The sequence below is a fragment of the Triturus cristatus genome, chromosome 6 (assembly GCF_964204655.1).
Source record: "Triturus cristatus chromosome 6, aTriCri1.1, whole genome shotgun sequence".
Lineage (NCBI taxonomy): Eukaryota > Metazoa > Chordata > Amphibia > Caudata > Salamandridae > Triturus > Triturus cristatus.
This window is the reverse complement of record NC_140589.1, coordinates 1,738,501,225-1,738,518,683: the sequence shown is the minus strand read 5'-3', so window position 1 is coordinate 1,738,518,683 and position 17,459 is coordinate 1,738,501,225. Positions and strand designations below refer to the sequence as shown.

At 53.1% G+C, this 17,459-nt stretch overlaps 1 protein-coding gene across 2 annotated transcripts in view; it reads left to right on the top strand.

Annotated features, from left to right (window-relative positions):
- Window positions 1-770: 770 nt before the first annotated feature.
- The window catches only part of LOC146821901 (zinc transporter ZIP9-like), a 164,395-nt gene continuing 147,706 nt past the window's right edge, over window positions 771-17,459 (top strand). Inside the window, exon 1 of one of the 2 annotated variants that reach the window (XM_085612990.1) lies at window positions 771-1,817. In XM_085612990.1, coding sequence (XP_085469116.1) covers window positions 1,722-1,817 — 96 coding nt within the window. In that variant the 5' untranslated portion in view covers window positions 771-1,721. The remainder of the gene's footprint in view (window positions 1,818-17,459) is intronic. The other variant, XM_085612989.1, reaches the window with a different exon arrangement.

The following is a 17,459-nucleotide window of genomic DNA, read 5'->3' as shown; positions in this document are numbered from 1 at the left end:
TTCTGGAGAGCACAGGCAGCTAAAGCAATCCCATCTACATGGAAATGTGCTGCATATGGATTATTATGCCCGGTTCAGTAGGCTGGCAGTGGAGTTAGTTTGGTCAATCTTTGGGGAAAGGAAGCTTTACGCTGCCAAAAGGCAACATTGTTTTATGTGTAGCTTACAAAACTGTGCATCGTCTACCTAAATCAGGAGGGTTTGCATATATACTCGTAATGCGCTCAAATGTACTCATTATAGACCTGCTAAACATATATGTGAGGTGTTAAGATCTGATGTCACTTCTCATTATTCCATTTCCTGTAAAGTCATGGCTTGTGATGTCACTTCCTGTGATGCCACATGTGATGTTACATACATGATGTCACTTGCATGCTGCCTAACTAGTTAAGTCCCCCCACTTTTTTTTTTAGGACGTGTGCCCTGATAGTTTTATATATCTGGCTCAATGATCTTTATCTTCCTATTAGCCACACAAGCGGGCTCCTTTAGCTAAATTTAGGTTCTTTATTCAAAAGAATGCTGCATTCTGGAACTTGTAGGCCTAAAGTTAGATTGAGAATACTGAAACCAATGTACAATTATCAAAGTGCTAGTGCCTAAAAGAGCGAGTTACAATGGACTGTGCTGACAACTTTCTACACATCAAATATGGCGAGATGCAAGGACGCTCTGAAATTTTCTGAATAGAGGGGTAGGCCAATGTTTTAGACAAAGACCCAACACTTTGCATGTCGTCAGTCTGCTGAGAAAACTTGAATCAAAGAACAGCCCACATATATTTTTTCTTCCCATGCACGTCTTCAGAGGCAGCTGGGCTCGTCGGGCTGTATCTGCCGCTAGGGGCACGAAGTGCGACGTGGAAGGAAAAGGGAATCTTGGCGAGGAGCAGCAGCAGCGCTTGAGTACCGAGGCAGACTCGTGATCGAGAGCACGCGGGTCGGAGTCTCCAAAGTACCGGGGTAGCAAGAGAGGCCGGAACCAGGGAGGGCAAGAGAAGGTGGGCGCTGCATCTTTGAGCTCACATACAGGGCTACTAGGATAAAGGCAAGAAGAGCGGCAGTTCAGCTATCCCGAGCTCACTGACAGCCAGAGAAAGGCAGGCGAGGGGGGCTGCAGCTGTGAGTTAGTTCCCTGACAGCCTGGGGAGGGGCCCGGCATACTCGAGAACAGTGACAGGGCAGCCAGGAAAGAGCAGGGGGGCTGCTGCATTCCCGGCCACACAGACAAACGCGGAAGGAGCGTAAGACAGACGAGAGGGGAAAGTGAATGCTGTCCCGATTAAATACAGAAAAAAATCAGGGTAGGAGAGAATTTAGCTTGCAAGACTGAGCACACTAACAGAAAGAACACACTGATATCAGGGGACAGGAGGTAGCTCCGCTGGTGAACATCCTGATGGTAAAAGCAAAGAAAGGGGTGGGTCTGCTTCTTAGGGCGACCCACGGACAGCAGTGGTAGAAAGGGAGGCAGATTGGAGCAGACTCAAGGGAAGAGGATGATGAAGATCTGCTGCTGCGTTGAGCTCACTGACGGCCAAAGAAGCTGAAGAGGAGGAGGCGCTAACCATGCCGGTGGCGTCTAAGCACTTGACCGAGTCCATAAACTGCACCTGACGCCGCAGCTCCACTGCTCGCCACTTGTCTTAACACCTATTGACTGATCGCAGCCTGAGGTGGCAGAGCACTGCACGCGCCAGGCGCTAGGATCCAGTGAGCATGGACGGGTTGCTGGTGGTCTGCTTGATTTCCCTGGCTATGTTCTTGGGGTGCTTCCTCCTCGGTCTCATACCTCTCGCCATCAAACTCTCAGAGGTAAGCGCATTCGTTCAACTTGTGCATGAGCTGTTTGTAGACACCGTGCTGTGGTCATTATTAAACATGTAAGTTTCATTGTGCCACCCAGTTGTCTTGGCGCTATGAATGGGGTATTCGTGACGGGGGAAGCGCCGCTGCTGCTGCTCTGAGTTTGGTTTCAAACTGTGAAACTTCTCATCATCCTCCTCCTTTCTTGTTTACCCGTCTGTTTCCCGTGTCTCCTGTGTGATCACTGAGTGTTCTTTGGGCTGGCTGGTCGTCTTTAATTATGATATATTCTATTATGTCATGACAAATATGCCACAGAGTGGAGAGTTGAACTTTATGTTCCTGGCAGCCGAGTGTACAGAGAGGGAGCGCCCAGGGCGGCGTCCCCTCGAGCCCCGTGGCACGCAGCGACGTCCTCCTGACCTTTGCTCCCTGACCGGTCGCCGTGCCATGCTGCCCTGTACGTGCAGCTCGTGAGCCGGTGCACGCGGGCTCCCAGAGGGCGCCGCACCTCGGCGGGCAGGGGAAGTAAACAGACTGGACGGCGTCTGTGGAGACGGCGCATTCCAGCAACACACCGAGGGCTCCTAAGGAATCCCAAACACTCCGCGGGGCAGCTGTGTGTGTGCGCGCAGCACTGCGAGAAAACTACCACTCACCCGCTACTAACGTCTATAGCCTCCTTGGAGCTTGTTGACCCCCTCAGTAGTGCCCGACCAACCAGTATTACCCGAGTTTGGCGTCTAACTTTGCAACTGCTGGACGGACTGGGTGGGTCTCACAACAGTGTGCCGAGCCCAGCAGCAATAGCGTGCACAAGTTATCGATAGTGCTTATGTAGCACAATCTTGGGCCCGAGTGCAGAGGTCTTGCACAGTCACCCAGTGGCATCCCGGAGTGGGTACCCCGCACCGAATTGTCTTGGCAAAAATAATGGCTGGTAAAATCAAGTGCCGGTCGGGCAAGGGCTGTAGGCAAAAGAACATCCTGGCCCCTGGCTGACCTCTTTCCCTTAGGATCCTGAGAAAGTGTCCACCTAAAAGAAGAGAGAAAGGAAAAAGGATGAAAAATGAAAGGAGAGGGCGTAAAATAAACTCAAGAAGGGAATACAGAAAAAAACGAAAGCAGATTAAAAAAGGAAGAACGGTAGTGTTAGACCTGGCACCATTGGCGTGGGTCTCCTTTCCATTTTTCGCTTTTGTCTCCTCTGTTTGCTGGTGTTAGATGCTCTGGGCGCTATGCCACTGCCATTCAGTGCCACAGTGCGAATGCTCCTGTTAGAAGGTGGTTCTGACACTATGGGCCGCCCGGATTTTTTTGCTTTTTGAGCACCTAATTGTTGAGCTTTTACCGTGGGGGAGCCTCATAAGTTGGGACTCACCCACAGTGAACTCAGGATGTAAGAGACTGCATGGGGATTTTACTGGTGTTCCCCTGGTTTGACCAGGCCACTGCGCAGCAGCTGGAGTAAGGGACACCGGGCTGGTTACATGCAGACACATGTGTACATGCGTGTGCACACGTGTACGGGCTGCGCAGGGGAGATTCCTAGCGTGCGCAGTCCAGGAGCAGCTACAAAGTGAATGGTGTGGCAGGACTTATGCAGTATTGGGTGGTGATATGGAATAGGCTTTATATGCTGGAAAGAAACATGCCAGGGAAAGTCAGTGTGTTTTACTGTGTTTTCACTTCATTATTTCCCTAAGGGAATGTGGGGCCCATGGCTAAATTAACTTCCACAAGGCATACAGTTTCAGAACATGCACTAAAGTCCATTGTATTGGAGGTGAAAAGAAGTATTCTGCAGAGTCCAAAGTCATATTTGTACTGCTTTTGGGTCATCCAGAACTGTCATATTTCTGTGAGCCAGCCAGGACCAGACCCAGGCTGAGGGCTGACCTCAGCTGGATGGATTGATAACCTTTCTTCCACAAGCTAGGGCCTCCTCTCCACGAAGAGAAGATGGGAGGGGATACAGGTTCATCAATTAGCAGCTGTCACTGGGTGCCAGGCACCAGGCTGCACCAAGGAGGGAAGGCAGCGTGGGGGATGAGGCTTCAGACATGTGGCCAGAAATCCTGGATGACACCATTTTGAACAAGCTCAGAGGCTGGACAAGAAGGAGGGAGCAGGGGCAGGGACCTGATGTGTCGTTGTTTGATAGAACCAACAGAGACTTCCTGCCAGCCCCCTACTCAACTTTTAAAAAGTGCTTGCACAGGAAGAGAAGGTCTCTCTGGGGTGTGTGCTCGGCTGAGGCTGAAGGTGCTGAAGGCAATGGGCAGTTGGAAGGAGAGACCCCCTGACTGCCTCCAGGACCCTATCAGCACCAGAAGAAGAGCCCAGGACTGGTGCACAGAAACAGGGGCCTCTGTGCAGGGACAAGAGGGGCCCAGAAAGAGAGCCTGGCAAAAGGCTGGCGCAGGGAGCCAGTGAAGATAGCACACAGCTGAATCTACCCTCTCAGAGACCCAGAGGGCAGAGGAGAGTGTTCCCAGTGGGGGGGGGGCTGGTAAAGAGGAGCAAATCTGCCGTTTTGGTGCTTTGTGGCCCCCAGAGGAGGGGGGTCACCCTCACTTGTGAAAAGGTGCTGGGGGAGCTGCTGGAGAAGCGCAGTCTTCCCCCCCCCCAGCACGAAGAAAAGTCCCACCCTCAGTGTCATGGGGACCTAAAGGAAACTACCCCTCAAGGGCTCAGCTAGCATCTGAACACATTCTAGGCTGGAACTTTTGTTCTACAGCTGAGGGTGTGTGGAGAAGTGCATCATGAAGTGAAGGGCTGAGTGGGGGATGTGTGAAGAAGTGCATCCCCTGGAGGTGAAGTGATGTAATTGCACCGAAATGCATTTACTAGTGGTTATTTCTTTTTAGGTGGACTGAAAGTCACATGTGTAAAGTGAAGTACCTGTGTAAGGTGATGTTAAGCTAAATGGAGTTATGTTGCTGGACCTTCCTGCTAGGGGGTCTGGTTGTATTTACGTAATCCCATGCTTTTACCTGTGATTCCTTTTAAAGTGAAGAGGCTAACTGCAGGAGAAGTGTATTTGCCAGGAGTACTTCTTTTGAAGAGACTGTAAGTCACATGGGTAAGGAGATGTCATAAGCCAAGTGGGGTTATGTTGCCAGACAGTCCTGCTAGGGTGTCTGGCTGTAGATGCGTAATCCTGTGATTTCATCTGTGATGCCTTTAGGGGCTGTAATTGCCATGCATTCAAATGATCAACCAAGGTGATGAGTACTGTCATTCTAAAGTGTGCGTAAACATGGATTCTTGCTGCTGCGCTTAGGTGAAGACCCCAGACTGCTAACCCTTAAGATATAGAGGTGCATACTGTATGATCAGTAGGAGATGCTCAGTCAGAGTCATGTGTCACCAAGGCAGGTTTACCCCTTTTTAATGCTTGTTGAGGTAATGGGGTGGGTCGCCACTGGGATGGTGCCAGTGCGCAGGGCCCTCGCTCCAGGTTATGTTCAACTATCTGCATTGGGGGCAAGTTGATGTGCATACATGGGAGTGGTGGTTCTAGACCCCACCCCCCCTTTGCGGGAGGGGTGGAGATGTTATGCAATGTCACAAAGTAATTCCAACAGCTTATGTATATTTGTAAATTGGTGCATAGTATTGAGTAGTGTGTGTGTTTAATAAATGTACTCTTACTTTTAAAAAGCAAAGTACAGACTGGACAATCAATTATTGAGTGTTATTTTTGTGCAATTGCAAATGGCGATTACTAGCCCACACCACCTCCCTTGAGTAAGCCTCAGACTGCTCTGCAACGCTACCCTCTGAGAGTCAGGCGCTACAATTGGGTGTTTGGTTCCCAGTGAAGGACAAATGTAGTCATGTTATTTGTGCAGGCCTCACAGATGCTGCCTCGTTTTCCAACATTGGTGTCCAGCGGCGGGAAATATAATATCCCATTCTGGTGTGCATTTATAGCATTTGATAAGTCCAGTTTTGCCACACATTACCTATGCAGCAATGAGCAAATGGAAGAGCGCAAGGCTCTGAGAAAGGTTCAACGTTTTGGTTATGTGAACTAAAGGTATGGGAAAGGAAAGCCCCGCACCCATATGTGTCATGTGAAGTTATTATGGTTTAAATGTATGCTGTATTGATATGACCGCGCTATGTTGATTATAATGTGCTAGTGGGATGGTGCTTTCCAGGAAATGATTGCATACAAATGTTCTAAGCCATATTGTACACCTTTGAACCCTAACACTACATACACTACACCTGCATGAGGAGGGTGTCTCTTCAAGAGATAGGGACAGCAACTGATACCTACATCACAGGTGGGGGTGTAGGGGTGGATTGACCTTCAAGGGGGACAGGAGAAGTAGGGGTCCTGGGAGGCTCCCGCGCTTTTTAAGGGCAGGGAGGGTTTCCACAGGAGGGGCCACAGATATCCTTCCCCCACTGGAAGTTTCTTGCTAATGGCGCAGACCAAAACCACTGGAAGGGTGGGGCAGGAGGTTTCTTTACCCCGGGTAGTAGTGCCCCAGGGGTTCCCATGGTGGGGGACCCCAAGAAACTTTCCTACAGTGGGAGGAGGGTGTGGTAGAGTTTGGTGTCAGGCAGGTCCCCCAGGTTAACTGGTGGGGAGGTGAGCAACCCCGGGGTGGCCCCTGGCAGTGGGTGACCCCAAGAAGGGTAGTTCTTGAGTGATGATGTGTAGTGGTAGCCCCTAGGTACCCTAGGTGGGCTAGGTAACTGACCCAGTGGAGATCTGAGTGGGGGCGATGTGCTCTCTAGTTTCCAGGGGAAGGGTTAGTGGTGGATCCTGAGGTGTCGGGGTCGGGTGGCCGGTGACCAGTCCGGTAGGTCCGGTGGGACTTGAACCCCAGGACCAGGAGCTGGTGGAGGGAACCTGAAGTGGTGGCTGGGGCGAGGCCTAGCCGGTAACCAGTCAGGTAGGTCCTGTGGGACTTGGACCCAAGGACCAAGAGCATGGGGGTGTTCTCCCAGCTAGAGGCAGGAGGTGGACTTCTGTCAGGTAGTACCACCCTGAACACAGGTGGGGCCTATCTTAAGTGAAGGGACCCTGTGTTTCACGAAGGGGTGGTGCAGTCCTAGCCAGGATCTTTAGGGTCCCTGGCTGAGAGTGGTAGTACTACCCTGAAGGCAGGTGGGGCCTATCTTAAGTGAAGGGACCCTGCTCTTCATAAGGGGTGGTGCAGGCCATCCAGGGACCATGTAGGTCCCTGAGCGGTCTCCCAAGGTGCTGCAGGGAGACCGGGGAGAGGCATGAGAGGTGGGCCTGGGTCTAGCTAACTCGGGACCCACAGGCTCTCTAAGGGTACTCCGGGAGGAGAGCGCACCTCTCGGAGGGAAGGGTACATAGGTCCTGTTCTCGCAGCGGAGAACAAGGAAGGGGTCTAGGTTCCCGGGGTAGTTTCCGGGTGGAGCTACTGACGGGGGGAATGAGCTGTAGGATGTCTGATGAGGCACCCTCAGTGTTCCTCCCTGGCACTGCCAGTGTGGTGGTGAGGCCGGTCTGAGGTCCTATCAGGGAGCCAGGCCAGTGGCCAAAGGGTGCTTTTCTGTGTGGGGAAGCACAAGTGGCTGTTCTTTCTTTAGGGAAGACAGTCATCCCGAAAGGGTGGTGGCAGCAGAATGACCTCAGCGGCAGGCTGAGGGTGAGGGTCCAGAGAGGTTGCATCTTGGGGATGCAAGGACCAAACGGAGAGAGGGTACTGGTTGGAACAAACTCTGGAAGGGAGACCAGCTAGTGACCCAGGGGATTGGATTTAGACCTATCCCAGAAGACCGCATCGGTGCTGAGGCACTGGATCCTTGTCCGGAGAAGTGGTAGGCATAGTGTTGCATGCCCAAGGGCAAAGGTGAGCATAGTTAGGCTGAGTCCATGTAGACCATGAGTGACCTAGAGGTATCTAACCTAGAGCCCGGAGGGTTCTTAAGGTAGTCTGGGATCCCTGTCATGGGTGGAGATTTCATGGATGGGAGGAGTAGGTGGTCTAAGCAGATAACTGGTCAGTAAGGGGGGTCTGGTCAGAACCCCTTATACTAGTTATTGCTGACTACGGGAAGTGTACCCATGTAGAGTGGCTACTTCTTCCCTGTAGGAATCAGCTGGGCGCGGCGTGTTTTAGAAGGTGGTTCTGACACTATGGGCCGCCCGGATTTTTTTGCTTTTTGAGCACCTAATTGTTGAGCTTTTACCGTGGGGGAGCCTCATAAGTTGGGACTCACCCACAGTGAACTCAGGATGTAAGAGACTGCATGGGGATTTTACTGGTGTTCCCCTGGCTTGACCAGGCCACTGCGCAGCAGCTGGAGTAAGGGACTCCGGGCTGGTTACATGCAGACACATGTGTACATGCGTGTGCACACGTGTACGGGCTGCGCAGGGGAGATTCCTAGCGTGCGCAGTCCAGGAGCAGCTACAAAGTGAATGGTGTGGCAGGACTTATGCAGTATTGGGTGGTGATATGGAATAGGCTTTATACGCTGGAAAGAAACATGCCAGGGAAAGTCAGTGTGTTTTACTGTGTTTTAACTTCATTATTTCCCTAAGGGAATGTGGGGCCCATGGCTAAATTAACTTCCACAAGGCCTACAGTTTCAGAACATGCACTAAAGTCGATTGTATTGGAGGTGAAAAGAAGTATTCTGCAGAGTCCAAAGTCATATTTGTACTGCTTTTGGGTCATCCAGAACTGTCATATTTCTGTGAGCCAGCCAGGACCAGACCCAGGCTGAGGGCTGACCTCAGCTGGATGGATTGATAAACTTTCTTCCACAAGCTAGGGCCTCCTCTCCACGAAGAGAAGATGGGAGGGGATACAGGTTCATCAATTAGCAGCTGTCACTGGGTGCCAGGCACCAGGCTGCACCAAGGAGGGAAGGCAGCGTGGGGGATGAGGCTTCAGACATGTGGCCAGAAACCCTGGACGACACCATTTTGAACAACCTCAGAGGCTGGACAAGAAGGAGGGAGCAGGGGCAGGGACGTGATGTGTCGCTGTTTGATAGGACCAACAGAGACTTCCTGCCAGCCCCCTACTCAACTTTTAAAAAGTGCTTGCACAGGAAGAGAAGGTCTCTCTGGCGTGTGTGCTCGGCTGAGGCTGAAGGTGCTGGAGCCTGGCGCAAAGGGCAGTTAGAAGGAGAGACCCACTGACTGCCCCCAGGACCCTATCAGCACCAGAAGAAGAGCCCAGGACTGGTGCACAGAAACAGGGGCCTCTGCGCAGGGACAAGAGGGGCCCAGAAAGAGAGCCTGGCAAAAGGCTGGCGCAGGGAGCCAGTGAAGACAGCACACAGCTGAATCTACCCTCTCAGAGACCAAGAGGGCAGAGGAGAGTGTTCCCAGTGGCGGGGGCTGGTAAAGAGGAGCAAATCTGCCGTTTTGGTGCTTTGTGGGCCCCAGAGGAGGGGGGTCACCCTCACTTGTGAAAAGGTGCTGGGGGAGCTGCAGGAGAAGCACAGCCCCCCCCCCCCCCAGCACGAAGAAATCTGCAGTTTTGGTGCTTTGTGGCCCCCAGAGGAAGGGGGTCACCCTCACTTGTGAAAAGGTGCTGGGGGAGCTGCTGGAGAAGCACCGTCTTCCCGCCCAGCACGAAGAAAAGTCCCACCCTCAGTGTCATGGGGACCTAAAGGAAACTACCCCTCAAGGGCTCAGCTAGCATTTAAACACATTCTAGTCTGGAACTTTTGTTCTACAGCTGAGGGTGTGTGGAGAAGTGCATCATGAAGTGAAGGGCTGAGTGGGGGATGTGTGAAGAAGTGCATCCCCTGGAGGTGAAGTGATGTAATTGCACCGAAATGCATTTACTAGTGGTTATTTCTTTTTAGGTGGACTGAAAGTCACATGTGTAAAGTGAAGTACCTGTGTAAGGTGATGTTAAGCTAAATGGAGTTATGTTGCTGGACCTTCCTGCTAGGGGGTCTGGCTGTATTTACGTAATCCCATGCTTTTACCTGTGATTCCTTTTAAAGCGAAGAGGCTAACTGCAGGAGAAGTGTAGTTGCCAGGAGTACTTCTTTTGAAGGGACTGTAAGTCACATGTGTAAGGAGATGTCATAAGCCAAGTGGGGTTATGTTGCCAGACAGTCCTGCTAGGGTGTCTGGCTGTAGATGCGTAATCCTGTGATTTCATCTGTGATGCTTTAGGGGCTGTAATTGCCGTGCATTCAAATGATCAACCAAGGTGATGAGTACTGTCATTCTAAAGTGTGCGTAAACATGGATTCTTGCTGCTGCGCTTAGGTGAAGACCCCAGACTGCTAGCCCTTAAGATATAGAGGTGCATACTGTATGGTCAGTAGGAGATGCTCAGTCAGAGTCATGTGTCACCAAGGCAGGTTTACCCCTTTTTAATGCTTGTTGAGGTAATGGGGTGGGTCGCCACTGGGATGGTGCCAGTGCGCAGGGCCCTCGCTCCAGGTTATGTTCAACTATCTGCATTGGGGGCAAGTTGATGTGCATACATGGGAGTGGTGGTACTAGACCCCACCCCCCCTTTGCGGGAGGGGTGGAGATGCTATGCAATGTCACAAAGTAATTCCAACAGTTTATGTATATTTGTAAATTGGTGCATAGTATTGAGTAGTGTGTGTGTTTTATAAATGTACTCTTACTTTTATAAAGCAAAGTACAGACTGGACAATCAATTATTGAGTGTTATTTTTGTGCACCTGCAAATGGCGATTACTAGCCCACACCACCTCCCTTGAGTAAGCCTCAGACTGCTCTGCAACGCTACCCTCTGAGAGTCAGGCGCTACAATTGGGTGTTTGGTTCCCAGTGAAGGACAAATGTAGTCATGTTATTTGTGCAGGTCTCACAGATGCTGCCTCGTTTTCCAACAGCTCCCTATTGTAAATTGACTGTATGAATTGGTATAATCGTAGTTGACCCAAGGAACATGATAGGAAAGGCGAATTTAGTATGCCTGAGCTCCAAATATTAAAGTGCATCTTTTAGTGACGAATATTTTTATATTCTGTGTTTAAAGCTACCACTTCTGGGAAGTAGGTATTTTCTTGCCTAAGCCTTCCTGTGTGCTCTGCTGTTATATGTATTGGCTGTCTGGTTTTGGAGGGTCAGGGCAGGCTGAGACCGACCTGGATTAAGTAGAGAGATCTGAAGTTGGAGTATGGGGAAGGGTGACCCTTTGATCTGAGCAGGGCTGTGCCTGGCAAGGTGAATGATGGCTCCACCTCTCACTGTGTGTCTGATGGCAGACCCCCTCTCCCTGAAAGGCAGGATGTAGCCTCGTAAATAAAGTGCTCCAGGACGACACCAAACTGGTTCTGGCTGGGTTCAGTGATTTGTGACTTTTTGAGAACAAAGACTTTTGTGCTAAAACCCCTACAGTGTGTGTTACCTCTGGATGTCAAGACGAACCTCTGTCCGTGTAATGAGAGGGAAAGGACTTTGAAACTTTTATCTATCTTGCTGGAGCAAGTACCCAAGGGCCTGATTTAAGCTTGCCTCCTGCTGAAGTCTCAGGGACATTAGACTGCACCCATCAGCTGTCCGGATTCCTATTTGAGAGGGATTGTACTCGCAGGTGAGTCCTCTGTTGAGAATTCCAGAGCCTCTGGTTCTACTGCTGGGAACGCAGGCTGAAAGTCATCGCATCGCTATTGTGGGCCGTCGCAGCTGAGGAGCTGTTGCCGCTGAGAGCCCACCTTGGCCGTCCTACGAGAATCATCGCTATCGCTATTGTGGGCTGCTGCAGCTGAGGAGCTGTTGCCGCTGAGACCCCGCCTTGGCCGTCCTACGAGAATCATCGCTATCGCGGGCCACTGCAGCTGAGGAGCTGTGCCGCTGAGTGCCCACATTTGCCGTCCTACGAGAATCATCGCTATTGTGGGCCGCTGCAGCTGAGGAGCTGTGGTGCTGAGTGCCCGCATTTGCCGTCCCACGAGAATCATCGCTACCTTGGGCCGCTGCAGCTGAGGAGCTGTGCCGCTGAGTGCCCGCACTAGTCACCACTTCGAGGATCTTGTTATCACCTGCGGGTGCCGCTGGGTGCCCGCCTTTAAGCCCCGTCCCAGGATTATCGTGAGTGCAGGCCGTGGACCGCTACAGTGGGGAGCTGTGGCCGCTGCGAGTCCGCCTGTCATCACCGCGGCTTCCTTGTGAGGCTGCGTGCCGTGCCCCTTTAAATCTCAGGTACATTGTGCATCACTGGGTCGCGTGGACCCCGGCCTCGAACTAAATTCGTTCCACACGCTTTTTGAGTGCCTCTATTGCCTTTTAAGTGAATCTATAATTATGTGCATTGTGGTTTCTTTTTTTTTTTTTTTTTTTTTTTTTTTGAAACCGTTTATTACAGGACTCAAAAAAATTGTACAAGTATGGGCCTACAACCTTCCGGCCGGCCGCTAGCAATATAAGGAGCATACGGTATACATTTTGTGAAACACATGGTGCCGCTGCCGAGCATTTACAGGAGATAACATCGTTGCGTGTCACATTATGCAGACCCCATCCTACGGTTCCATTTTAAATTTAAAGCACAGCAAACATAAACAAACCCACAAGGCAATCCTCAATCGAAATAGCAACACGTGCTCCCCTAGAGGGGGAATCTAGCCATCTATAGGAGTCTCAAGAGGGGGGGGAGAGATCAGAACTAGGATTGGGGACACCCGATGCCCAGGTACCGGGGGGATGAGTTGGCTGAGGGGACGGGGCAGGCGATGGATCAGGCAGTAGGGGTGGAGCACAGATTCCCCCGCGGTAGGCATTCCAGGGGCCCCACACTTTCACCCATGTCGCAGGCTTACCTCTCGCCACATACACCACCTTTTCCCGAAACATGCACCAGTCCATATGCTCCTTCCAGGCCGAGACTGTCGGGGTGCTCTAGGATCCCCACAGCTGAGCAATATCACGCTTGGCAACCATATATCCCAGAGTCACCCACCACGTCTGCGGCACCGAGTAGTCGGTAGGCTCCCACACATTCAACAGGCATCTCCTCGCTTCGGGCAACAGCGCCACATGCGTGACCACTCGCAGCACCTCATGCACACCTCGCCAGAATCCCTCCACCTGCGGGCACTCCCAAAGGATATGCAAAAAGGTCCCCAGCGCACCACACCCACGCTTACACAAACCGTCCTCAGCATAGCCCATACGCAGGAGCTTTGGCCCCGTCATATAGACCCTGTGGAGTATCTTGAGCTGGACGAAACGAAGGCGAGCCGGTATGGCCACCTCTTTCGGGGAGGCCACCGCGGAGATCCAGTCCTCGTCGTCCAGCTCCAGCCCATCGGCTACCCAAGCCTCACGAAGGGCAGTCAGCAAGTCTGAGCGATCGTTGATTAGTTTTTTATAGATCAGTGAGATCGTGCTGTCAGGGACGTGTCCGTCCAGCACTCTATCCTCCAGGGGGGAGCACTCCGGGATGGAGGCGACGTCCGGAAAGACGGAGCCCAGCGCATGCCGGACCTGCAAGTACCGAAAGTACTCGCTGCCCTGCAACTGAAATTCCGTCTGCAACATCTCGAACGTTTTAAATCCTCCCCTCGTCCAGAGATCCCCCACTCTGCTGATGCCTATTAAATCCCATTTCTCAAAGCCCTTCGAGGTCCACAAGGAGCCCAACCGCTCAGATGCGTATAGTGGTGACGCCCGGGTCAAACGGTCCTTCCACCCCATTGCAGCATTAGCCGTGTGCCACACTTGCACCATGACACGCGTGGGGCCCGTCAGGCGAGCGTCGGGCGCGCTAGAGTAGAGCGCTCGATTATAGTCACCACCTGGAAGTAGCATCCTATCCATTTCAAACGCAGGGTTTAAGGCTGGCCCATATAGGCCCTGATTAATTGCGGCTAGCTGGGAGGCTCAATAATACCGTTTAATATCCGGGAGGGCAATCCCCCCATCATACCAGGGGAGCGTCAGCTTAGACAGGGCAATACGTGGCCTCCCGTCCCAGAACAGGCGGCGCTGCAAACTCTCCACTTCTCGGAAGTAGCGCGCCGGGACAAGGTCCATCGTGTTCTGTAACGCGTATAGGAAACGCGGCAACGACATCATTTTAAACAATGCCGCCCGGCCGAGCGGCGAAAGCGGCAAACGCCGCCAGCGCGCGACATCCTCTTTCAGACGCTGGAGGGGGGGAAGCAAGTTCCGATCATACCGAGCCTCCGGGTCCAGAGTAATGAAGACACCCAGGTACCTAAATCCCTGCGGGGCGACCTGGATCGGACAGCCCCGCGGGAGGATAGGAGCCTCCCCTGAGAGAACGTACACACACGATTTAGCCCAGTTGATGACCAGACCGGAGTTACGACCGAATGAATGCAGAACATCAACTAGTACTATGAGTGATTTACGTGGGGAAGCTAGGTACAAGAGGATGTCATCAGCGTATAAGGATACACGGTCCTCATACTCGGGGGTCCAGTGGAGACCACGGATGGAAGGCTCCCACCGCAGCCACTCCGCTAGGGGCTCCAAGGCAAGTGCAAAAAGGAGCGGCGATAAGGGGCAGCCCTGTCGAGTGCCTCGGCCCAGCTCAAACGGAGCCGATACTCTTCCGTTCACCACAACCTGCGCCAATGGGCCCGAATACAGCAATTTGACCCAACTGATGAACCCTGGGCCAAATCCAAACTTCGCAAGCATCGCCCAGATATATGGCCATTCAAGCGTGTCAAACGCCATGGTGGCGTCTAAGGACGCCAAAATGGACGGCTCCCGAATAAACGGGGCACGTGCGAGCACACCGTGCAAACGCCGCAGATTAAGGGCCGTGTTGCGATGAGGAATAAAGCCAGACTGGTCCTGATGAACCAAATCGCCCACCACGCCGACCAGCCGATTGGCCAGTACCTTAGCGAGAATCTTGGGCTCCGCATTCAACAGCGAGATGGGCCGATAGGATGTAACCCGGTTCCGAGGTCTCCCCTCCTTGTGGATGACCACGATTGTAGCCAGACGCTGGTCCGGCGGGAGGGAGCCCACCGAGTGTGCCGCCAGGAACATAGCCCGGAGGTGGGGTGCCAGCGTATCCGGTCGTAACTTGTACAACTCGATAGGGAGACCATTCGGACCCATGGCCTTGCCGGAAGCGACCGAGCGTATGGCGAGGGCGATCTCTTCGGAGGTGGGAGCGGCGTCCAACGACACCCTGTCCTCCCCAGAAAGGGAGGGCAGCGCGATATCACTGAGCAGGGCGAGGGAATCCTCTTCCGAGCAGGAAGACACCGGGGAATACACCCCATGGAAATAATCCGCAAAGCAGGAGACAATTTCTTCTGGCTCGGTCACACACACACCATCCGTTTTCTCAATCTGCGGGACCACACGATTCGCTCTCTCTTTTTTGTCCAACCACGCTATAAGCTTACCAGCCTTATCACCCACATCATACAAACGTCCCTGTTGCTCTCTACTGAGGCCCCTGGCCGCCTCCGCGACGAGGGCCCTGTAGGCCGCCTGCTTGAGTTGGAGGACATGTAATGCAGCATCCGTCACCCCACCTTCTAGATTCCCCTCCAACTCGGCTATTTCAGCCTCCATCCGGGTCACCTCCTCCCGCTCGCGCCTCCGGGCATGGGAAATGAGGGATAGGGCGTCTCCTCGGAGTACTGTCTTGAAGGCCTCCCATAGCGGTATGGCCGAAGGCACAGACCCCACATTCTCATCAAAATATCGCTGAAGGGATTTAATCAATGCAGCGCGAAGGGAGGGGTCGCGCAGGTACCAAGGATTGATTGGGACCACCCTACCCTCACCCCTCGGAAAGACATCAAAGTGCAGTAGGAGCGGGGAGTGGTCCGAAATACCCCGTGGCAAATGGCGTACCTCTCCCACCCTCCCAACATAGGCCGCCGGGACAAGGACATAGTCTAGTCGTGAGAGGCTACCATGGGCTCCCGAGTGGAAAGTATACTGTAACTGCGCGGGGTGTTTTAAACGCCAGCAGTCCACTAATCCAAATGTATCTAAGAGGCCGGGGAGCCACGCCTGTGCCCGGGGGAGGTCCCTAGGGGGGTGACTATCCAAAGATCCAGATACCACCGCATTGAAATCCCCCCCCACAACCAAAAGCCCCCCCGGAAGGCCAAGGAGAAGGCGCCCAAGGTCCGCAAAGGTGGTCGACTGCAGCCCCGGTGGGATGTATATTGACACAAAGACAACCACTTTGCCCTCCAGTCTTCCCACCAAGACCGTATAGCGTCCCCTATCATCGTGGAGCACCTCATCAATCTCCAACGGGAGCGAGTTCTTCACCATGATGCCCACACCCCGTGAGCCGGACGTAAAGCCCGAGTGAGCCACTAGGCGATATCCACGCCGATTCATGGCGCAGAAGGAGTTACCAATGAGGTGCGTCTCCTGCAGGAAGACTACATCAGGCGAGATTCGCTTCAAAAATTGCAGGACCACACCCCGTTTGATCCTGTCCCCCAGTCCATTCACATTCCAGGATAACAAAGTTAGTTCCCTACCCCCCATCATATACAAGAGCCATCATTCGTACCCCGGAGAGCACCTTAAAACCAACACAATAATACGTTTGCCTTGTGGTAAGAACGAACAACACCCCATCCCAACCCACCCACCCCAACAGAACTCCCCCCTCCCTGCACCCCTGCATGAGCCCAAACAGCCCCCCCAACGTGCAGTGTGCCTGTCGCCCCATATATAGTTAGACTAACTAAGCCCCCTAGAGGAGGAGGGAGAACCCCCAAGAGACCCAACACAACCTCCATAGGAGGGGAACTTACAAAAAACTGACGCAGAATTAAAAGTGCCATCATTTTCGTTCAGAGTGAGGCCCATTATGAGACCCTCAGTCCTGATCCAGCGTGCCGTCACCCCCCGCCGCCCCCCCCCCGCCCCCCCAATCACGATCCCCGGGCAGAGTATCCAGCCAGTCCCCGGCCGCCTCGGGACGATCAAAGAAATGCGTGCGACCATCCACCTCCACACGCAACTTGGCCGGGAAAAGCATGGCATACTTGAGGTTTAGGTCCCGAAGACGGCGTTTGACACCTAAGAAGCTCAGTCTCTGCTTCTGGACCGCTGGAGTGAAATCAGGATAGAAATTAACCTCCATATTGTCTAGCTTGACCGGTCCATGCAGTCTGGAGGTTTGCAGGATAGCGTCTCTATCCAGAAAATTGAAAATCCGGGCGATGAGAGGTCTCGGAGGGGCTCCGACATTAGGCCGACCCCCGGGAACCCTGTGAGCCCTCTCCACAGCGAAGAACTTGCTCAGCCCCCGTGGCTGGAGATGGGTAGCAATCAGGTCCTCCACAAAAAGATCCGCCGCCGCCTCCTCGCGTCCCTCGGGCACCCCGATAATGCGGATGTTGTTCCTCCGTGCCCGACTCTCGGAGTCCTCCAGGCGCCGATCCATTAGCGCCGTCGCCCGACTAAGCCGGCGCACCTCCGTTTGCAAGGCCGCGACATCTGTCGTTAGGCCCGATGCGGTGTGGGCCAAAGAATCTACTCGGTCATTGGTTTTGGAAAGATCGGCCCTCACCAGGCCAACATCCACAAGGACCGAGTCAATCTTCTGCGCCAGTGTATCAAACCGCTGGCCCACCGAGGCCTTCATCTCGGCAATGGCGCCCATAACATCTCGCAGAGTCAAATCTGCGGGCAGGTCTGGGGTATCGGGAGGACTCTCAGGGGGCTTGCGCGGTCCA